We start from the raw sequence: 19,964 nt of genomic DNA, 5'->3' as shown, positions 1-19,964 counted from the left end.
ACCTGTGCCCGCCCCCTCCAACTTGGGAGACTGTTCCATCCTTTCCCATGGGGAAACCCTGCTCCTAGGAATGTAAAAGAAAAATGGCTAATCATTAACCGGACCTTAACTGGTAACCTCTGCTGCAGGGTGCGCCAGGCTGGCTGGAGCAACCCTGCCCGGCTGTGCTGGGCCAGCGAGTACCCCGGCCCCTGCTGGGCCAGCGAGTACCCCAACCCCAGTTATGCTGGCTGCCCTGAGCCAACCGAGCTGGCGCGGCCACACCGGGCTGGTGGGACCCCAGCGCCTGCCGCCCCATGGCACCCCACCGCTGGAGCGACATCAGTTAACCAATATAATTTTAACTTTTTGTAACCGATATTTACATCGCTACGTGCTCCTCCTATTCCTGTCTGGTGGCTTCAAGCCTGATTCCCAGGCAGATGGATGCTTGAAGGATCCAATTCTGTAGTCCTCAAATATTCTCAGAGAAATAGAACTTAGACTCACACATTATGTGTCATTTTACTCCTTCTCTCCACAACTCACTAGAGAATCTGGGACTTGAAGGGACGATAACCCTGAGCTCTGGTTTTGACTTCGACTTGAACCTTCACAAGCCAGAAAAAGGTCAAAGAAAAAACTGACTTTTTTGTAATAAGAAACACAAATCAAAGACATTCAAAAGCAAGAAAAGGCCAAACAAATCGTTTTGATCTATTTCAATTAGAAGAAGTGGAATTTTCCCAGTGGGATTGGGGAAGAGGAGACTCACTTTTACCCTTCCTCACCTCTTGTGAAAGAAGGTGATCGTTACCCCGGGGGTTCAGATTGAACAAGTGGGAGCTGACAATGAGAGACAACCACCCAAAATTGAATGCTTTCCCCTTAAGTCTGCGCAGTGCATCTTCCTCCATCTAGCATTTGAAGATGTGTTGAATGTGAGGTCCAGGACTGCTGCCAAAGCACAAGGGATATGTATGGTAGCAGCCACTTCCTGAGTCCAAGACAGTCATTCAATTGGTAGGCAAGTTTTTACCTAGAGGACCCATGAATATGAAGATAGTCTATTGTAAGGTGTAGTTACAATGCAACTTTAAATGTCCTTTTGCTCCAACAATGCTATTATGGTTCCATTTGAGCATTCCCTGCTGGTAACTCATCAGATTGCTGAATCCCATGTGTTTGAAGCTTCCAGAGTCTGAACAGAGCCTGTCTTGGGATCTCCTTTGAGTCGCACCTGTGTATGCGGTGCAACTGTTTAGACCCTAGAATTGGTGTTGACTCCTTAAATTCCCCCTGTAGCCTAAACACATTTTCTCCTAGAACTCCAGCCATCGGGTGATCTGGTTCCACAGTTTATTTCAAGGGATATGTGGTAAGTGTAATACATAAAATGCAGAGACACTTTGCACAAGAGTCTAAAACCATTGCGCTTAATTGCATGAGAAATACACAGATCTATACAAAAATAATAAACCCGACATACATTTCCCTGTGTCAGTTTCCTGACCACTCCTAAGCATTCTTAGGGCTGGGGTCAGGATCCTTTGGGTCTGTCGAGGGTCCTCCACCTGCAATGCATGGCTTGTCTTCTGAAACATGGAGTGTTCTCCGTCCAGCTCACCTTCTCTGACCTTGGCCATCTTCTTCCCACCTCTTGCCCAAAACTTCCTATGTGGTGCTCTCCATCCTCCTCTCTCCAAGTCCTTTAATAACAGCTTAGTCCCTCAGTCAGGTGGTTACTGGATCAGCCTCATCAGATAATCCTAGACCCTTACCAGTGACTTTATTGCTAGGCAACCTCTCTCTGGATAAACCAGTTCATCTAGGTGGGAGTCCGCCTATTTTAGAGTGATTCCATTTCATTGGGAGAGCAGTTAAGTCCGTGACCTTCTAAGATTAGCCCTTTGCCACCAGCCTTTGGAATTCCAGTTTAATGTGGAGGTAACATGATAACAGAGAAAATAAAGAACCCAGTATCCAAAATTGTGTCTGCAGTCTGAAACTGATACAAATTCTGTTTTATGTTGGGGTCTCTTTATATGTAAGTTATACATTTGTGACAATCTGGTGAATCTGTCTGTATCATCCTTATTAAGATCTGTCCTGGATTGGACAGAGAAGGAGGTTGTTTGTTTCCTCAAAGAAGAAGGTAATCTCTAGTAGACTTCTGAGAAGTCTGTTTCCTAATGTTTTTCTTAACCGAAATATTGGCTTGCGACATGTTGGAAATAAATTTCCATTGAATCACAAAGAGAGCTTATTAGAAGCAGTTGCCTCAGTAAGTTGTCGTTGTGACACTGCTTATTGTAAACAATTACTGTTTTAATCCTCCCTTCTTCCGAGTAATGGATTTTTCTGCTGTGAACATCCCACAGTTAAGATAGTGAGGTATTTGGGGGACAGACAAAAACTTATTCTGACATGGGCAAGTTTTGTTTTTGAGCCATTCATGTCCTGCAGTCTGACCCTGAGGATTATTTCTGAGACGCTGCAGAATTGTTGTTTCTGCAGACCTGTCGCCTATAATTGAAGGATCTGTTACAAATGAAAATTAGTTCACTTTATAGCACAGCTGAATATTTGCATTAATAAGAAAGTAGTACCTTCCAGCACTAAAGCTATTGTTCCGGGAAAGATTGGAGGAGGATGTTCTCTTACCCCTAGTAGGGACAAAAGTTCTCATCTGCCTATCTAGGAAAGAGGGGGAAACATTACTTAAGAAGGTGGGATGTTTCTGGATAAATTTCTAGGCAAGAAAAGTTGCCTGTAGAATTCCTGGTTGAATTTCTTTGGCCTGTGTTGTGCAGAAGGTCTGATAAGATTATCACAGTTGTGCCTTCTGGTCTTAATCTATAAGAATAAATTTCATCTTCTGACATATCCCTTCTGAGATAGGGAAGTGTTATTGCCTTGTATAATGGTACTTGTGAAACTTCATCTGGAATACTGTGTGCAATTCTGGCCTCCCATGTTTAGGAAAGATAAATTCAAACTGGAACAGGTGCAGGGAGGGGTACTAGCATAATCAGAGTAATGGAAAACCTACCTTATGAGAGGAGACTCAAAGAGCTTGGCTTGTTTAGCTTAACCAAAAGAAAGCTGAGGGGAAATATTTCTCTCTATACATACAGCAGAGGGATAAATATCAGGGAGGGAGAGGAGTTAATTAAGTTAAGCACCAATGTGGACACAAAAACAAATGGATATAAACTGGCCATCAACAAGTTTAGGCTTGAATTTAGACAAAGGTTTCTAACCATTACAGGAGTAAAGTTCTAGAATAGCCTTCCAAGGGGAATAGTAGGGACAGAAAATATAACTGGTTCAAGACTGAGCTTGATAAGTTTATGGAGAGGATGGTATGATCAGACTGCCTACAATGGCATGTAACTGATCTGTGACTGCTGGCAGCAAATATCTCCAACGACTGGTGATGGGACACTAGATGGGGAGGGCTCTGAGAATTCTTTCCCAGGTGTCTGGCTGGCTGGTTTTGCCCACATGCTCAAGGTCTAACAGATCATCATATTTTGGGCCAGGAAGGAATCCCTGCCCCTGGTTATATTGGAAGAGACCCTGAGGTTTTTTTGTCTTCCTCTTCAGCTCTGGGGCAAGGGTCACTTGCAGGTTTAAACTAGTGTAAATGGTGGATTCTCTGTAATTTGAAGTCTTTAAATCATGATTTGAGGACTTCAGTAACTCAGCCAGAGATTATGTGTCTATTACAGGAGTGGGTGGGTGAGGTTCTCTGGCCTGCTATGTGCAGGAAGTCTGACTAGACGATCATGATGATCCCTTCTGGTCTTAAAGTGGAAATGGCAGAGGTGCTTCTTTGTTACTGTTTTCACAGAGAAGCTTGGTGCCGATTGGACATCTAACATAGTGAATGCCAGTGAAAATGAAGTAGGATCAGAGTCTAAAATAGGGAAAAAACAAGTCAAAAATTACTTAATGTCTTCAAATCACAAGGGCCTGATGAAATGCATCCTGGAATACTCAAGGAGCTGACTATGGAGATATCTGAGCCATTAGCAATTACCTTTGAAAAGTCATGGAAGACAGGAGGCATTCCAGAAGACTGGAAAAGAGCAAATAGAGTGCCTATCTATAAAAAGGGAAATAAGGACAACCCGGGGAATTACAGACCTGCCAGTTTAACTTCTATACCTGGAAAGATAATGGAGCAAATAATTAAGTAATCAATTTTTAAACACCTAGAAGATAATGAGATGATAAGTAACTGTCAGGATGGATTTGTCAAGAACAAATCATGTCAAACCAACTTGATAACTTTCTTTGACAGGGTAACAAGCCTTGTGGATGAGGGGGAAACGGTAGATGTGGTATATCTTGACTTCAGTAAGACTTTTGATACTGTCTTGCATGACCTTCTCATAAAAAAACTAGGAAATACAACCTAGATGGAGCTAGTATAAGGTGGGTGAATAACTGATTGGAAAATCGTTCCCAGAGAGTAGTTATCAGTGGTTCACAGTCATACTGGAAGGGCATAACGAGTGGGATCCCATAGGGATTGGTTCAAGTTCTGGTTCTGTTCAATATCTTCATCTGTGTTTTAGATAATGGCATAGAGAGTACAGTTATAAAGTTTGCAGGAGATACCAAGCTGCAAGTGCTTTGGAGGATAGGATTAAAATTCAAAATGATCTGGACAAACTGGAGAAATGGTCTGAAGTAAATAGGATGAAATCCAATAAGGACAAATGCAAAGTACTCCTCCAGGAAGGAACGATCAGTTGCACACATACAAAATGGGAAATGACTGCCTAGGAAGGAGTACTGCAGAAAGGGATCTGGGGGTCATAGTGGATCACAAGCTAAATATGAGTCAGCAGTGTAACACTGTTGCAAAAAAAGCAAACATCATTCTGGGATGTATTAGCAGGAGTATTGTAAGCAAGACACGAGAAGTAATTCTTCCGCTCTACTCCGCGCTGATTAGGCTTCAGCTGGAGTATTGTGTCCAGTTCTGGGTGCTACATTTTAGGAAAGATGTGGACAAATTGGAGAAAGTCCAGAGAAGAGCAACAAAAATGATTAAAGGTCTAGAAAACATGACCTATGAGGGAAGATTGAAAAAATTGGGTTTGTTTAGTTTGGAGAAGAGAAGACTGAGAGGGGACATAACAGATTTCAAGTACATAAAAGGTTGTTACAAGGAGGAGGGAGAAAACAGAGAAAACCTCTGAGGATAGGACAAGAAGCAGTAGGCTTAAATTGCATCAAGGGCGGTTTATGTTGGACATTAGGAAAAACTTCCTAACTGTCAGAGTGGTTAAGCACTGGAATAAATTGCCTGGGGAGGTTGTGGAATCGCCATCATTGGGGATTTTTAAGAGCAGGTTGGACAAACACCTATCAGGGATGGTCTAGATAATACTTAGTCCTGCCTAGAGTGCAGGGGACTGGACTAGATAACCTCGAGGACCCTTCCAGTTCTATGAGTCTGTGTCCAATGGGTGGAAAAATGAGTGAGGAAAAACCAGAAATGATGGATGAAATGGGAACACAGTTTAATAATCCTTCATCAATACACTGATAGAAGGCAGACCATGAACATCAAAATGGTTTGAAGCCTTAGGGCAAGACTGGACTTCTTTTGCTACAGACAGCTATTTAAGCAAATAATGTATATTTTCCACCTTCAGATGACCAGAAGAACATGCTGTTTCCTGTTAGATGAGGACCTAACACGTTTTAATGCTAGTTTTTGTCACCAGCAGGTTAGACTGTTGCAACTGACTACCTGGGGATGAGCATAACCACACATAGAAGCTGCAGCTGATGCAGCTGAGTGGCAAGTCTCCTAAGCAACAAAGGGTGACATGAAGGATTGCGCATGCGATCCAAGGATTTCAAGACTCTCCATTAATTTCCAATACAATTTTGATTTCCTGGTCCCAATCTACAGGTCTGTTAATGGGTTGGTACTTAATTACCTCTGAGACAATTTCTGTGACCCACTGAGACAATTGCACTGCACAGTGCCAATACAATTTAAGATACTCAAGACAAGACTCTCAAAGCTGGGGCAGAATAGTCTTTCTAGCACAGTGATTCTCAAACTTTTTACTAGTGATCCCTTTCACATAGCAAGCCTCTGAGTGCAACACCCCATCCCCCATCAATTAAAAATGTTTTTTTATATATTTAACACCATTATAAATGCTGGAGGCAAAGCGGGGTTTAGGGTGGAGGCTGACAGCTCCCGACCCCTCATGTAAGAACCTTGCGACCCCCTGAGGGGTCCTGACCCACAGTTTGAGAACCCCTGCTCTAACAAGACCTCAACTATGAAACTTCTTGCCAGAGGACACCCGACTCAGCCCAAGCCTAACTGTGTTGAGTTCAAAATGTATTGCTCATCTTTTCTATAAAGCCTTCTCCCTCACCTCCCTCCCCCCTTCAAAAAAGAAAAGGGGGGGGGGAAGGAAGATAGGCAAAACTTCCCTGAAAGGTTGGAATGAGGAGGGACAGTGAAGAGATGGGAACAGCTTTGGGGCTTTTTTCCCCTCTTACATAACCTTATTGTTTAGACTCAAGGTAAACACTATCATTTTAAGTATCAAATTTTTGGAGATTCATTTGTTAGGGTGACTTAGAAAAATCAGGATTATAAAAAATGAGAAACCAAAAAGAAATACTATTTCACATTCTAAAAAGTAGGGTTTTTTGCCCTATGGTTTTCTCAGAAATGCTTTCTGGATTCCAAGAAGTATCTGATAGATTCTGCTTTTACTCATCTTCCTAGGCAGAGCTATTTCTGAACATGTTGTTAGGAAAAGCTTGATTTTTTTTCCTTTGCATCAAACATGTCCTCTGGAAAGGTGGCCGAAGCATGAAGGGGCATACCAATGTTTAGCACATCTGGCACGTAAATACCTTACAATGCCGGCTACAAAAGTGCCATGAAAACGCCTGTTCTCACTTTCAGGTGACATTGTAAACAAGAAGCGGGCAGCACTGTCTCCTGCAAATGTAAACAAATTTGTTTGTCTGAGTGATTGGCTGAGCAAGAAGTAGGACTGAGTGGACTTGTCGGCGCTAAAATTTTATTTTTTTATTTTTGAATACTGTTATTTTTGTACATAATTCTACATTCACATATCCTCTTGCTTGACACACTGTTCCCTACAGGATGGTTGTCTAATTTTCCCTAATTTCAGACATGATTAATCAGTTCAGTTGGTAGGTATGCCCAAACTTAATTGACCTGTGGTTGTGTTGTATGGGCACAACTCAGCTGTGTATTAAAACTGGGTCAGATGAGTGTTACAGGAATGTTGTATTTATAGATTACATTGTAGTACCCAGCAGAGCTGAAGATGCACTGTTATCACATACAGTGGAACCCCAGTTATCTGATCTAATTTGGACCAGGGCACCATCGGATAATCAAAAATCTGGATAATCCAGAGAATGGGCAAAGGGCTTCAGCCCCGGGGCAGCAGGGTTCGGGCCATCAGCCCTGGGATTGTTAATAGAGAGAGCCAGGTAATGGAGGCTCAGATAAAAAGGGTCCTACTGTACTTCTATTTTTTTTTAATTTTTTTAATTTGAGACTTTATTATTGCCAGCCAAGTTTATGGACTAGCAAGGCATAGTGACAGTAGGAAATGAATCTCCTCAGGTGAGAGTACTTGTACCAATATCTTGAATTGCTATATGGAATTAGAACTATCAGATCTGATAGAGCTACAACAGTTGTGGCTTCCTGCCCACAATGGGGAGAAATGACTGTAGATTGCACTGGTCCAACTGGACCTGAATGAAACACTTTCTCAGGTTTACAGCCACTTGGTACAAAGAATGCTTTCAAAATGCCTGGCATAGCTACTGTGTTTGTGTGGGTTGAAGATGTACAGGGATTACAAGTTTACAGTGCTTCAAATGGTTGGTTTTAATGCTTTTAGTCTAGTCCAGATAAGGACTTGAAAGGCTTGAAAATTTAAAAAAGTTCTTTTCCTGCCAACTTTGGCTTCATCTAGCACAATTTTTCTCTGAGTTAAGTGAAGCAGAAACTGGCGCATTTACTAATCTGTCTGTGTGCCATTGTGGAAGTGAATATAAATCTGCACAATTGAAGAGTAATATTTTAGTTATCCGCTCACTGCAGAACTGTAGGAGGAATTCGTATATATTCTGGTGTCATATTAAAATGTGACTTAAAAAAATACATTGAGAGAATGATCTTTCCATAGTTAAGATCACAACCAGATTCCAGTATTAACCTTATTTTTAGCTTCCTGTAACTTTGGTTAGCAAAAATTTGTTTGACCTGAAAATTGCCAGGTTCAATTTGAAGGCAAAGCTGAATTTTTGTAGGTGATTTGAAGAAATCAGTGTAACTGTTCATTTACAGGTCATTAAAATAATACCTTGATGTGAAATGTTGATTTGCCAAACAATATTGAACTCAAAGGCATTTGTTCTAATACAACCTTTGAGCAGAGAAAATTAGCTATTTAATATTTTGCCTGTTCGTTGAGAGAGTTAAAAAAACTTACCTTCTGCTTAGTAATTTTAAATTAAGTGTTTAAAACTGGTTAGCAGACTTCTACAAAAAGTCATAGAAGGTGGTGAAACAAGACTTCCAAGGTAGGTTGTGGCATCCTCATCAGTGGAGGTTTTTACGAACAGGTTAAGCAAAAAACTGTCAGGGATTTTCTAGGTTTACTTGATCCTGCATCAGCTCAGGGGGCTGGGCTTCATGACTTGTCAAGGTCCCTTGCAGCCCTACATTTCTATGATTCTATAAGATGAGTAAATCAAGGATAGTTAGCAGTGTTTCTGGTGAGGGTTGTGTGAGTGGGGAGGAATAGTACCATGTAATAGTGCTCTGAGTTGTTCAATGTGATCTGATTTGAATTAATTAAATTGTTATAATGGTGACAAATACTTATTCTCTTCCTCTTCTACTGAACCAGGAGGTATGAGTTAACTGCTTCTTGCTAAATCAACCTTTTATGTGAATGTTTCTATTATGTGTGGTCTTTGCTGTGAACTCGAATATGATCATGCTTCTGTCTGAATGCCATCAAAAGCCCAATTAGTATGGCAGGTTTAAAATGTCCAGAATGTTTGGTTTTTTTTGTTTTGTTTTAAATACTCTCCTTGGTGACTGTGTTCATAGCACTGCAATCTGTGCTCCTTGAAACATGATGCTACTTTACATTTGAGTCAACTAAATTCTGTCTGAATCTTTCATCAAGGACTAATTAAAAAAAAGATGAGAACTTAGGTGGTCTCATTATTTTAATGTCTTTTAATCCTCTAGATGGAGCATAGTTATTGTTTGTTAAGATTGTAATCTTTTGAGTTGCCTTTCGAGATCACTTATTGAAAACTGTTACATGGTTAATGGCTTAACTCATACGCAGGCGTGTAATTAGGGTGACCAGATTTCCCGATTTTATAGGGACAGTCCTGATATTTGGGGCTTTTTCTTATATAGGCTTCTATTACCCTCCCCGCCCCCCACCCTCTGTCCCAATTTTTCACGCTTGCTGTCTGGTCACCCTAAGTGTAGTCATGAGTGTTTTTTGGATTATTGGTGAAGTGGGGAAGTTTATATCTATAGGGATTACTGTGATAATAGTGAAACTAACTTCAACTGATCCAAACAATTCATTTAAAAAAAAATCAAGGTTCCTAAATAACAACTCTCTATAAAACACTAGGATTTAAAAGCAAGGAAATAAATAGTTATGAACCTCGTGAATCTTAAACTGTTCATATCATAAACACATTTTTATCAAATATAAGGAAAGGCATATTTCATTGTGGCACAGCCTTAACTCTGGTCAGTGGGTTTTTGTGTTTGTTACATTTCAGTATATAATTTTTCTTTCAAAGGATGCTGTTCAGTGAGAAATGCTAGTAGGAAGTGCCAATGGAGAGCCTGAGACATAAGCCCTTGTATCAGAGGCCAGTTATGAAGCAGGTCCTGCTCACAGAATCTGGCAAAAACAGGGCTTATGTCTCAGGCTCTCTTCCTACTACAGTGCCATTCTGATCAGGCCAGTAATCCATCTAGTCTAGTATCCTGCTTCTGACGATGGCCAGGACCAGATGTTTCAAAGCCCATAGTGGACAAGTTAAGGAATAACCTATCCATAAAAGAAGCTTCTTTCTAGCTCCCATTAGTTAGTGGTTGGCATATGCTCTTGAGCATGATTTTTTTGTTTTTATTTTTTTAAATAAACTGTATTAAGATGTTTTTCATCTAATATAGTGGTGGGCAACCTGCAGCAGGCCACATGTGGCCCATCAGGGTAAGCCACTGGCAGGCCACCAGACCGTTTGTTCACATTTGCACAGCCACCCGCAGCTTCCAGTGGCCACAGTTCGCTGTTTCCGCAGCTCCCATTGGCTGGGAACAGTGAACCGTGGCCACTGGGAGCTGAAGGCGGCTGTGCAAATGTAAACAAACGGTGTAGTGGCCCGCCAGCGGCTTACCCTGATGGGCTGCAGGTTGCCTACCACTGATCTAATAACAGCTGTGGATTTTGTCAATATTTATATAACATAAATATTCCTTTTTGAATCTTACTGAATGAACCCGTGGTTATTACTGACGCTTTGCAGCAATGAGTTCCACAGGTGCTTAATGCTCTGTTTATTTTTATATATAAAACACTTGTCATTTTTTATATATTTTGATCAGTTGACAGAATTTTTGTTACTGTTCATAATTATTGTGAGAATAATGTATATTTAATTTGATAAAAACTACATATTCAACATTAATGTATAGCAAAATCATGAATGCACTCATGCACTCGTTTTAGCTTGGTATAGCTATACACATCGACATATTTGGTTCGAGAGCAATATAAAATCTTATGCTTTATGGTTTAATCGAATCTTTTTTGGGGGTTAGCGTGAGACTTTCATGATTATCTCATATCTGCCTACTGGGGGGTTTCTTGCACCTTCCTTTAAAACATCTGGTGCTTGCGAGTGCTGAAGACAAGATGCTGGTCCAGATGGACCATGGGTGTGATCCAATATGACTTTTCCTATATTCCTTTGATTTTGATTTTCTTGTAAAGGGTTTGGTTTTGTCCTATATTTTAAGTTTGCTTATGAAAAAGTAGTTCATGAAACATCTTTAAATTGCTATCTTGTGGCATGTATAAATTCTATTTTACAATAGGCTTCAAAAATACTTAGCCAGTTGTATTCAGAACATGAAACTGACTAGAAAAATAGCGAATTATGATAGAATTGGTTTGGAAAACTACTTTATTCAGTGTACTCCTCTCAAGCAGAATAAAGTGTTGCATATAATTAGGGGTCTACCAGATTCATGGCTATGAAAATTGTGGCATGGACCGTGAAATCTGGTGTTTATATACTTTTTACCCTAGGGTAAAAGTATACAAAGGTACACAGCGTTTCTCAAACTGGGGTTCCCAACCCAAAAGAGCATCGCAAGTCTACTGTAGGGTGGTTGCAGTATTATCCCCTTACTTCTGTGCTGCTTTCAGAGCTGGGTGCCTGTCCAGCAGCTTCCATTCTCTGGCTGTCCAGCACTGAAGGCAGAGCAGAGAGTGGCAGCTGCTGGCTAGGTGCCCAGCTCTGAAGGCAGCACTGTTGCTAGCGGCAGTGGAGAAGTAAGGGTGGCAGTATCATACCATGCCACCTTACTTCTGTGTTGCTGCTGCTGGTGGCACTGCCTACAGAGCTGGGCACCTGGCCAGCAGCTGCTGCTCTCCGGCTTCCCAGCTCTGAAGACAGCGCAGAGGTAAGGGTGGCAATATAGCAATCCCCCTACAATAGGCTTGCAACCTCCTTTTGGGTCGGGACCCCCAGTTTGAGAAGCACTGCAGAGAAATCACACATTTATTGCGGGTTGGTCACGGCATAAATAGCAAATTTCGCAGATGTATTACATGGCTATTTATGCCGTGACCAACTCGCAAAATATGTGATTTCTCTGTATTTTAAGTAGACCCCTTCATATGATCTGGGATTGCTTATTGATTATTATGCATAATCATGCTATTTACATTAATAGCAGTCTGAAAGGCAGTATTAAGCATTTCATCAGGGCCTTTCTACTTATGAATGTAAATGTAATGTTATCATTGCTCAGGAAACACAGATGATACTATTCAACCAGTAGAGTGTCTAAATTAGACTACAATTTAAACTTTGGGGTCTGAAAAATTAATTACAAAAATAATTTATATATACTGCTTGTGCATATTTTTAACTCAGCACACTGAAGATAACTAAAAAGCTGTCATTTACTGCAATATATGTTTTAATTTTCTAATGTTTCACCACTCTTCAAAGATAGAGATTGAGAAACCAATTAAATAAATGTGGGGTAGGTTTTCTGTATGAAGTGGTGGGTGAAAAGTAATTTTTCTAGGTTTGCACTGGTAGGGAGACAAAAATTGACCTTTGTCTGAAATTCTAAGATTTGACTAGGGAAGACAGCAAGACTTTCTGTTTTCAGTTACAGATGAAAAACTTTTGCTTAAAGTTGTCTTTCCTTCTGCAGGGTTACACGTCTTTTTGGAATGATTGTATCTCCTCTGGGTTGCGTGGCTGTATGTTAATTGAATTGGCATTGAGAGGACGTCTTCAACTGGAGGCGTGTGGAATGAGGCGCAAAAGTCTATTAACAAGAAAGGTGAGAGAGAGACAAACAAAATCTTATTTTTTTCTGTAGTGTTCTAAGCAATAGGCTAGGTGTAAATTAAAATTTGAATAATGAAAAAAAAATCTTTTCCTGTGTTGAGATATGTTACCCAATCATGGTCAGGGCCCAAATGTGCTAAGGGCTGTAGAGTATACTGATTATGTTGTGTGTGTATATGCTTCAGCACCATCCCTACTCTGAAGAACTTTTAAAAGGAGTTAATGAATTGATGTGCAAAACTTCAAAAAAATTGAAGCATCTGGGCCCCTGTTCAGTAAAATACTTAAGTATGTGCCTAATGTAGCACAAGATCCGTCTCACTGAAGTCAATGGAACTAGTCATGTACTCCGAGTTGGGCATGTGCTTATGTACCTTATTGAATCAGGGCTCTAATTAAGCTAAAAATCTGAGTCAGTCTTTAATCTATCACTTCTGCACCTGGATTTTGCAGGTTTTAAATTAAAGTAACTCTTTGTGGAGATTCCTGTAATACTTGGGGGTTATTAATCATAGCGGCGTTAATGGATATTTATAAAATCAAGTTATTGAAAAATGGTTAAATGTTGCCTTTTTACCATAAAATAAATGTACTTTTGTGGGCGGACTGCCCTGTCAGCGTTATCTTTTGGTCAACTTTTTTTAAAGCAGAGTTTGAAAACTTTCCAAACCTCCTCCCAGCCTCCTCTACTTCTGAAGAATTGGACCTCTGTTCAGGCAGACAGATCTAATTACTGTTAAGTCTAGTCCAGCAGTATTCAGCCTTGATTTGTTTGCACAGAATCTTTCCCCTTCTCAAAGCCTCATACAGTTTCTTTGGTTTGTCAGACGTTCAAGAATATTTCTTAAAGGCTATATTTATTCTGGATCCTCATACCAATACTGTTTTTCTTCCTAGAATTTTGTTAACTGCTTTTAATGAGAGTCTAAAAGATGTATTATGTGAAATTATATGAATATGTGCACGTGTGCAATCAGGAAAAAAACCAAATAGCCATCTTGCATTTTGTTTTGTTGTTGGTGTGTTTTTAAAAAATAAAATGAAAGACAACTTGGAGTTAAAAGATGTTTCAGTCTTAGGTGCTTTGTTTTTCTGGTGTGTGTCGCTGTTGAAAGAATACTTCTTTCATCTCTATATTCCCATCTTTCCATATATGAAAGACTTAACCTAAAATGGATGAAAAGGTTATGTGGTACTTAAGGAATAGCAAAGCTAAAAGCCCTAAATGCTAATACACCTCTGCCTGGATATAAGGCGAACTGATATAACACGAATTTGGATATAATGCAGTAAAGCAGCGCACTGGCAGATCAGCGTATCAGCATGTTTGGCTCCGACGCTGCTCTGAGCGGCGTGTTAAGGGTGCTGGGCCGAGGGGTTGGATAAGGGGCAGAGGGTCTCGGGAGGCAGTCAGGGGACAGGGAGAGGGGGTGGGGTTGGACGGTTCGGAGGTTCTGGCGTGGGGGGGTACTGGGGCATTGGATAGGGTGTGGGAGTTGTGGGGAGCCTGTCGGGGGCAGGTGTGTGGATAGGGGTGGGAGCAGTCAGGGGACAGGGAGCGCGGGGGAGGGTTGGATGGGTCGGGGGTTTTGAAGGGTCAGTCGGGGTGGGAAGTGACTATTAACAATGGAAATGCTTGAGGCCAAAGCAATTTCGATATAACGCGGTTTCACCTATAACGTGGTAAGGTTTTTTGGCTCCCGAGGACCGTGTTATATCAGGGTAGCAGTGTGATAAAAATGTTGATCTTTCACATCTCATACTTACAGGGGCACTTTCAAGGTTCATTTGCTTAGAATATGACCTACTTTTCTTTTCAAAAAAAGCCATGCATTGTTTATTCCATCACAGTGGAGTGTGCATGCTTTTTACCAAAACAGATGCTAAAATATCAGCAACCTCGTAATAAAAAGCGCACAAGAACATCTTGAAAAAAGTGATTTATTTTGAGCTTCGAAGAGAGACCTAAATACTGTGGCAAAAATATTGAAATCATGAGGCCTATAGAAATGGAGGGGCTAGTGCATTCAGTTTATCCATCTTATTTTGAAACATCACAGATTTTAATCTGCTAAATTTTGAGGATCACCCAGACCAGTAAGGGATTCTGTCAACACCTGCCTTGTAACTTTGGGTGCCTTAATGCTATGCTGCTTTGGATCACAGCTGACACGCCAATAGCCAGCCCATAAGTTTAAAAGTTTCACCCTAGCTTCCACCAGCATAGTGACTCTTTGCAGGGTAACCCCAACAGCCTTCCAGTCCTGAGTCTCTCCAAACACATCTGCCCACAGTTCTGAACTACCAGACATTTGGACTTCCCCCTCTGGTTCATCATTCCCGAAGGTGTGAAAAGACCCCATATTATCAGGTCACTTTGGCACATGCACTCTACACAGTTTGCACAAGAGACCTGCTTGGGATAAAAAATAAACAAAAACATTTATTTAATAGAAAAATCGGATTCAAAGATGAAATAGTAAGGGAAAGCAAATGCGTATGAATTACACAAAATAAACATAAAGATGCAACTTCAGGCTTTACACTTCTATGTTAGATAAATTCACTTTTTTAATACCAGATATCTATTGCCTCTGAACAGTTTCCCAGCATGCCCCCGCGTCCTAAAGGGGGATCCAGCATTCACAGACAGTCAAGACTATCCGTGAGTTCTGGATAGCCTTCTCTTCAACCTTTTCTCTTTTAAGTGTTTTCAGGGGAGTTTTCTGTCAGACTATAGTGGTTCATGGTAGGGGGAAATTCCCTCTTGACTGTAATGGTCCATCACTTGTCTTTTTCTGGGTTATACCGTGGATCGTTACTTTTGTCTGACTTTGGCTAAACATCTGGCTGAGGAGGAGTACCTCCCTTCTTTCAGGTGTACTTGAAATTGTAGTACAGATTATGAGCATAGAATACTATGTATATAAATGTATAGATTCACAACCACAGTCTGTATACATATCTCATAATGACCATCAAGTTCAGAACATTACAAGCTTTCATAAAAGACCTTACTCACCATATTTTTATGTACAATAACATAGTATACAAGCAGTTGATACAGTTGCTTATTATTTGTGGTTCAGACCGCCTGTTCTCCCCGGGGGGTGCCTGAACTCTGATTGTCAGCCACACAAGTTAAATATTGGTTGTCTTCATTACCCTTCTTCTGAGCAAAAGTAATTTTCTTTATGGATATACTGAGACCCTCTAATACGTTTATAATCTTTCATTATAAATGTCAAGGGTCTTATCTTTCCATTCTCCTGACAAAGTTCACATTCACTCCAGGTGATGGGCGTTCAAAATGGTGTTATTCTTAGGCAGGTTTTTAAATTTAGGTGGTGCTCTCTGCCCAGAACACTTCTTTCCAATCAAATCCCCAGATTATTGGCATTCTGCGTCAATGTACTTGTGGTTCTCGTGGAATCATGTGGCCACAGAACTGCTTAACCTTGCATGTCAGGAATCAAATATCTGCTGCCAGCCTCATTTCCCATATTCATGTTACTTACTGCTCCAAAGACAGTTTGTTGAATCAGGAATTACATATGGCAGCCCTCTCCCTCTTGCCCCCCAATATTTCTCATGCTGTTGCAGACAAGTAAGTATGGAGGTGAAAGGTCTGAGCTGAGAGTAACTAGATGTTCAAGTAGGTTTTAAGGCATCCCCTTCCTACATTTGATCAACAGAGACCAATCCAAAATCAACTAGCGGGAGACTTTCAAGTGACTTCCTTGGGCATTGGAGTAGGTCCTAGGAAAGTGCACACATGTTCAGGTCAGGTAATCCTTTGGAATTGGGAAAGGAGAATGAACTGAGCAAAATAAATTATAAAAGAGTGTGCTGCTCAGTGCAGGGCAAGGGGAGATGGATTGTAGTACCCACTTTAAATCAGAGGTTCCCAAACTGTGTGGCATGCCCCCCGAGGGGGCACAGAGGAATGTTGCGAGGAGGGAGTGGCACCCAGCTCCACTCCTGGTCACGACCCTGGCTGCAGCTCCTGGCCCTGCACCCACGGCCCTCCCATCTGCAGGCGCCCCGGCTCCCAGCCTCAGCCCGTTGCCGGGGCTCTGACCCCACCCCCGGCTGTGGCCCCAGCCTTGGCCCCATTACCCCTGTCCGTGGCTTCTCCCCTGCGGCCCCGCTCCTAGCCCTGGCTGGGGGTGCGGATGGGTACAGGGGAAGGGGCGTGACCCTGAAAAGTTTGGGGACCACTAAATCATTATATTTACATTAAAAATTACTGATCTGTAGGTGGGGAACATACGTAGCTAGTTGTTATGGAAACTGTATGCTTCATGTTCTCTGCCTTTAGTAATCACGGCTTGCTGCGCTCCCAAAAAGTGTGGTACTTTTTATCACAAGCCTCTTCCATTTATTCTTCTACATAATGTCCCAAAACAAAAACTATTTGAAAGCAAAATGCAACTGTCAAATGTTAAGCAAGAGCATAAAGCAGACTTAAATGCTAAATTTGGAGATAAATACAGCAAAATCTAACATGCAAATTTATGGACTCTGCTAAACTTAAGGATGTCAGAATGATAGTTATCATTATTGGCAAGTCTCGTGATTTTATTGCAAGTCTTTTGATATGTTGGTGTTTCATCTAAAGCCATCTTGGAGACAACTGTTTATGTCAGAATCAGCTTTCATTTGAAAAAAAAAATAGGTTTCTTATCCCAGTTGTGGAGAAAACGTTGAAAATGTGACCCAGGTGCACCTTGAATGGTCAGAAACCAAAAGGCAAATAAAAAGAACCCAATATGTTATAATTTAAAAAAAATTGGGGGAGGAAGGGAGGGCGACTCATAATTTTTGAATATTTAGGATTGGCAGCATTGAGTCAGACACCCATAAACAAGTGGATTACCAGACTAGGAGGTCCATACAGTGAAGAACTTGCTTGAAGAGAAGTTTCTTATTTAGTACCACTCAACTCCAAAGCAGCACTGCTGCATTGTGGAAAATCAGCAAACCAATTTCCATACACAGAAGTACGCATATTCAGCTTCAGGATATGAGACATGACCAGTCGATGGCCAATATTGGTTGGACCAGGTTCCTATCAAAGTTACAGAAAGACACGTTTGGCAAGAAAGTCAGTGGTCGTTACCTTTGAAAATCAGGCCCTTAATCTCTCTCTGCCTGAGTTCACCAGACTAAAATAGATTTTTCCCTTGTGGGCACCTGGTGCTATGATTGATTTCCCAAGATCATTTTCCCATTTAGCAGTGTGGAAAGGGCAGGGTGGTACTGACCTCCAGGGTGAAAACCCATGTCAAATTCAGTCCCTAAAGAGAAGCATTTAGAGTAGATTTCTGCAAGCGCAGAGACACATTCAGAGGATCTACGGAAGAGAGAAGAAAGGGAGGGTGATTGGGATTGCACAGCTGCTTTCCTCCATATAACAGTGCACTGGGTAATCCAATTAACTTCCCCTTGAGCAGAAAACTGGAGAGTGAGAAACCGTTAGAAGCAGGTCCCAGTATAGCAGGGAGACAAGAGAAAATGATGATGGGTAACTGGCTGCAGGTAAATGGCAAATTACATGATAAAATACTCCATTTTGAGACATAATGGAAAAATACCTGATTCCATGGCCACAGAATTGCAGAGTCCATAGAGCTTTGATTGAGATGAATGGAGCAATTTACATTTCATAGAGCTGCTAATTTAGGCTGGCGTTACTATATCAGTTTATATTCGGTTCACCTTTTCGAGGATATCTCTGCAACTGTAAATACTAGCAAAAAAACTTGTTTTTAAATAAGAAAACAACCTCTCTGAAACCTGTTTACATCTCTTCAGGGAGTTATGATCTATAGGATGAGAAGGCACAACTGCAAACAATCCCAATGCAACAGAAAGATAGGAAGAATAGGAAGAGGCCATTATGGCTCCATCAGGAGCTCTTTAATGACCTGAAAATAAAAAAAAGAATCCTACAAATAGTAGGAAACATGGACATATTGCTAATGATGAGTACAAAAGAATAGCACAAGGACGTAGGAACAAAATCGGAAAGGCTAAGGCACAAAATGAGTTACACCTGACAAAGGACATAGAAGTCAATAAGAAGAGCTTCTTTAAATACATTAGGAGCAAGAGAAAGACAAAGGAAAGTGTAAGTCCTCTACTTAGCAGACCAACAAGAGAAAGGAACACAAGCCAAAATAAGGAAAGAACAGGTTAAAAAATATTTAGATAAGTTAGATATGTTCAAGTTGGCATGGCCTGATGAAATTCATCCTAGGATACTTAAGGAACTAGCTGAAGCAACGTCGGAACCATCATCATTTGTCTTTGAGAACTCTGGTGGACAGGTGAGGTCTCAGAAGGCTGGAGAGTGGCAAACATAGTACCTATCTTTAAAAGGGGAACAAAGAGGATCCAGGGAATTATAGACCAATCAGCGTAACTTTATGACTGGAAAGATACTGGAATAACTTATTAAACAATCAGTTTGTAAGCACATTGAGAATGATAGGGTGATGACAATCCATGTTGGCTGTTACTTGAGAACAAATCATGCCAAACCCGCCTAATTTCCTTCTTTGACAGGGATGCCAGCATAGTGGATCGGAGGGTGCTGTAGATGTGATATCTTGATTTTTAGTAAGACTTTTCACAGTTTCACATGACATTCTCATAAGCAAACTAGGGAAATATGGTCTAGATAAAATTTATATAAACGGAATGCAAAACTGGTGAAAAAAACCATACACAGATAGTGATCAGTGGCTCACCGTCAAACCTAGAGGACGTATCTAGTGGTGTCCTGCAAGGTCTGTCCTGGGTCTGGTACTAATCAATATTTTCATTAATAACTTGGATAATGGAGTGGAGAATATGCTTATAAAACTTGCAGATGACATCTAGCTGGGAGGGGGTTGCTAGCCTTTGGAAGACAGCAATAGAATACAAAATTACCTTGACAAATTGGAGAATTGATCTGATTTCAACAAGATGAAATTCAATAAAGATAAGTGTGTAAAGTACTACAAAGAAAGAAGGAAGGAAAAATCAGACGCGCAACTACAAAATGGGGAATAACTGACGAGGGAGTAGTACTGCTGAAAAGGATCTGGGGGTTATAAGGGATCTCAAATTGAGTGCGAGTCAACAATATGGTAGACTTGCGACAGAGGCTAATATTATTCTGGGGTGTATTAACAGGATTGTCATATGTAAGACATAGGAGTAATTGTCCCACTCTACTTGGCACTAGTGAGGCCTCAGCTGCGGTACTGTGTCCAGTTCTGGGCGCCACATTTCACGAAAGATGTGGACAAATT

The 19,964-nt window shown here is 41.0% G+C and overlaps 1 protein-coding gene across 1 annotated transcript in view; it reads left to right on the top strand.

Annotated features, from left to right (window-relative positions):
• The window catches only part of GOLPH3 (golgi phosphoprotein 3), a 41,342-nt gene that overhangs the window by 8,808 nt on the left and 12,570 nt on the right, over positions 1–19,964 (top strand). The window contains exon 2 of the mRNA XM_077816719.1: positions 12,521–12,652. Within this exon, the coding sequence (XP_077672845.1) occupies positions 12,521–12,652 (132 nt within the window). The remainder of the gene's footprint in view (positions 1–12,520; positions 12,653–19,964) is intronic.

This window comes from Eretmochelys imbricata, chromosome 5 (genome assembly GCF_965152235.1).
Source record: "Eretmochelys imbricata isolate rEreImb1 chromosome 5, rEreImb1.hap1, whole genome shotgun sequence".
NCBI classification, from domain to species: domain Eukaryota; kingdom Metazoa; phylum Chordata; order Testudines; family Cheloniidae; genus Eretmochelys; species Eretmochelys imbricata.
This window is presented reverse-complemented; position numbering and strand designations above follow the sequence as displayed.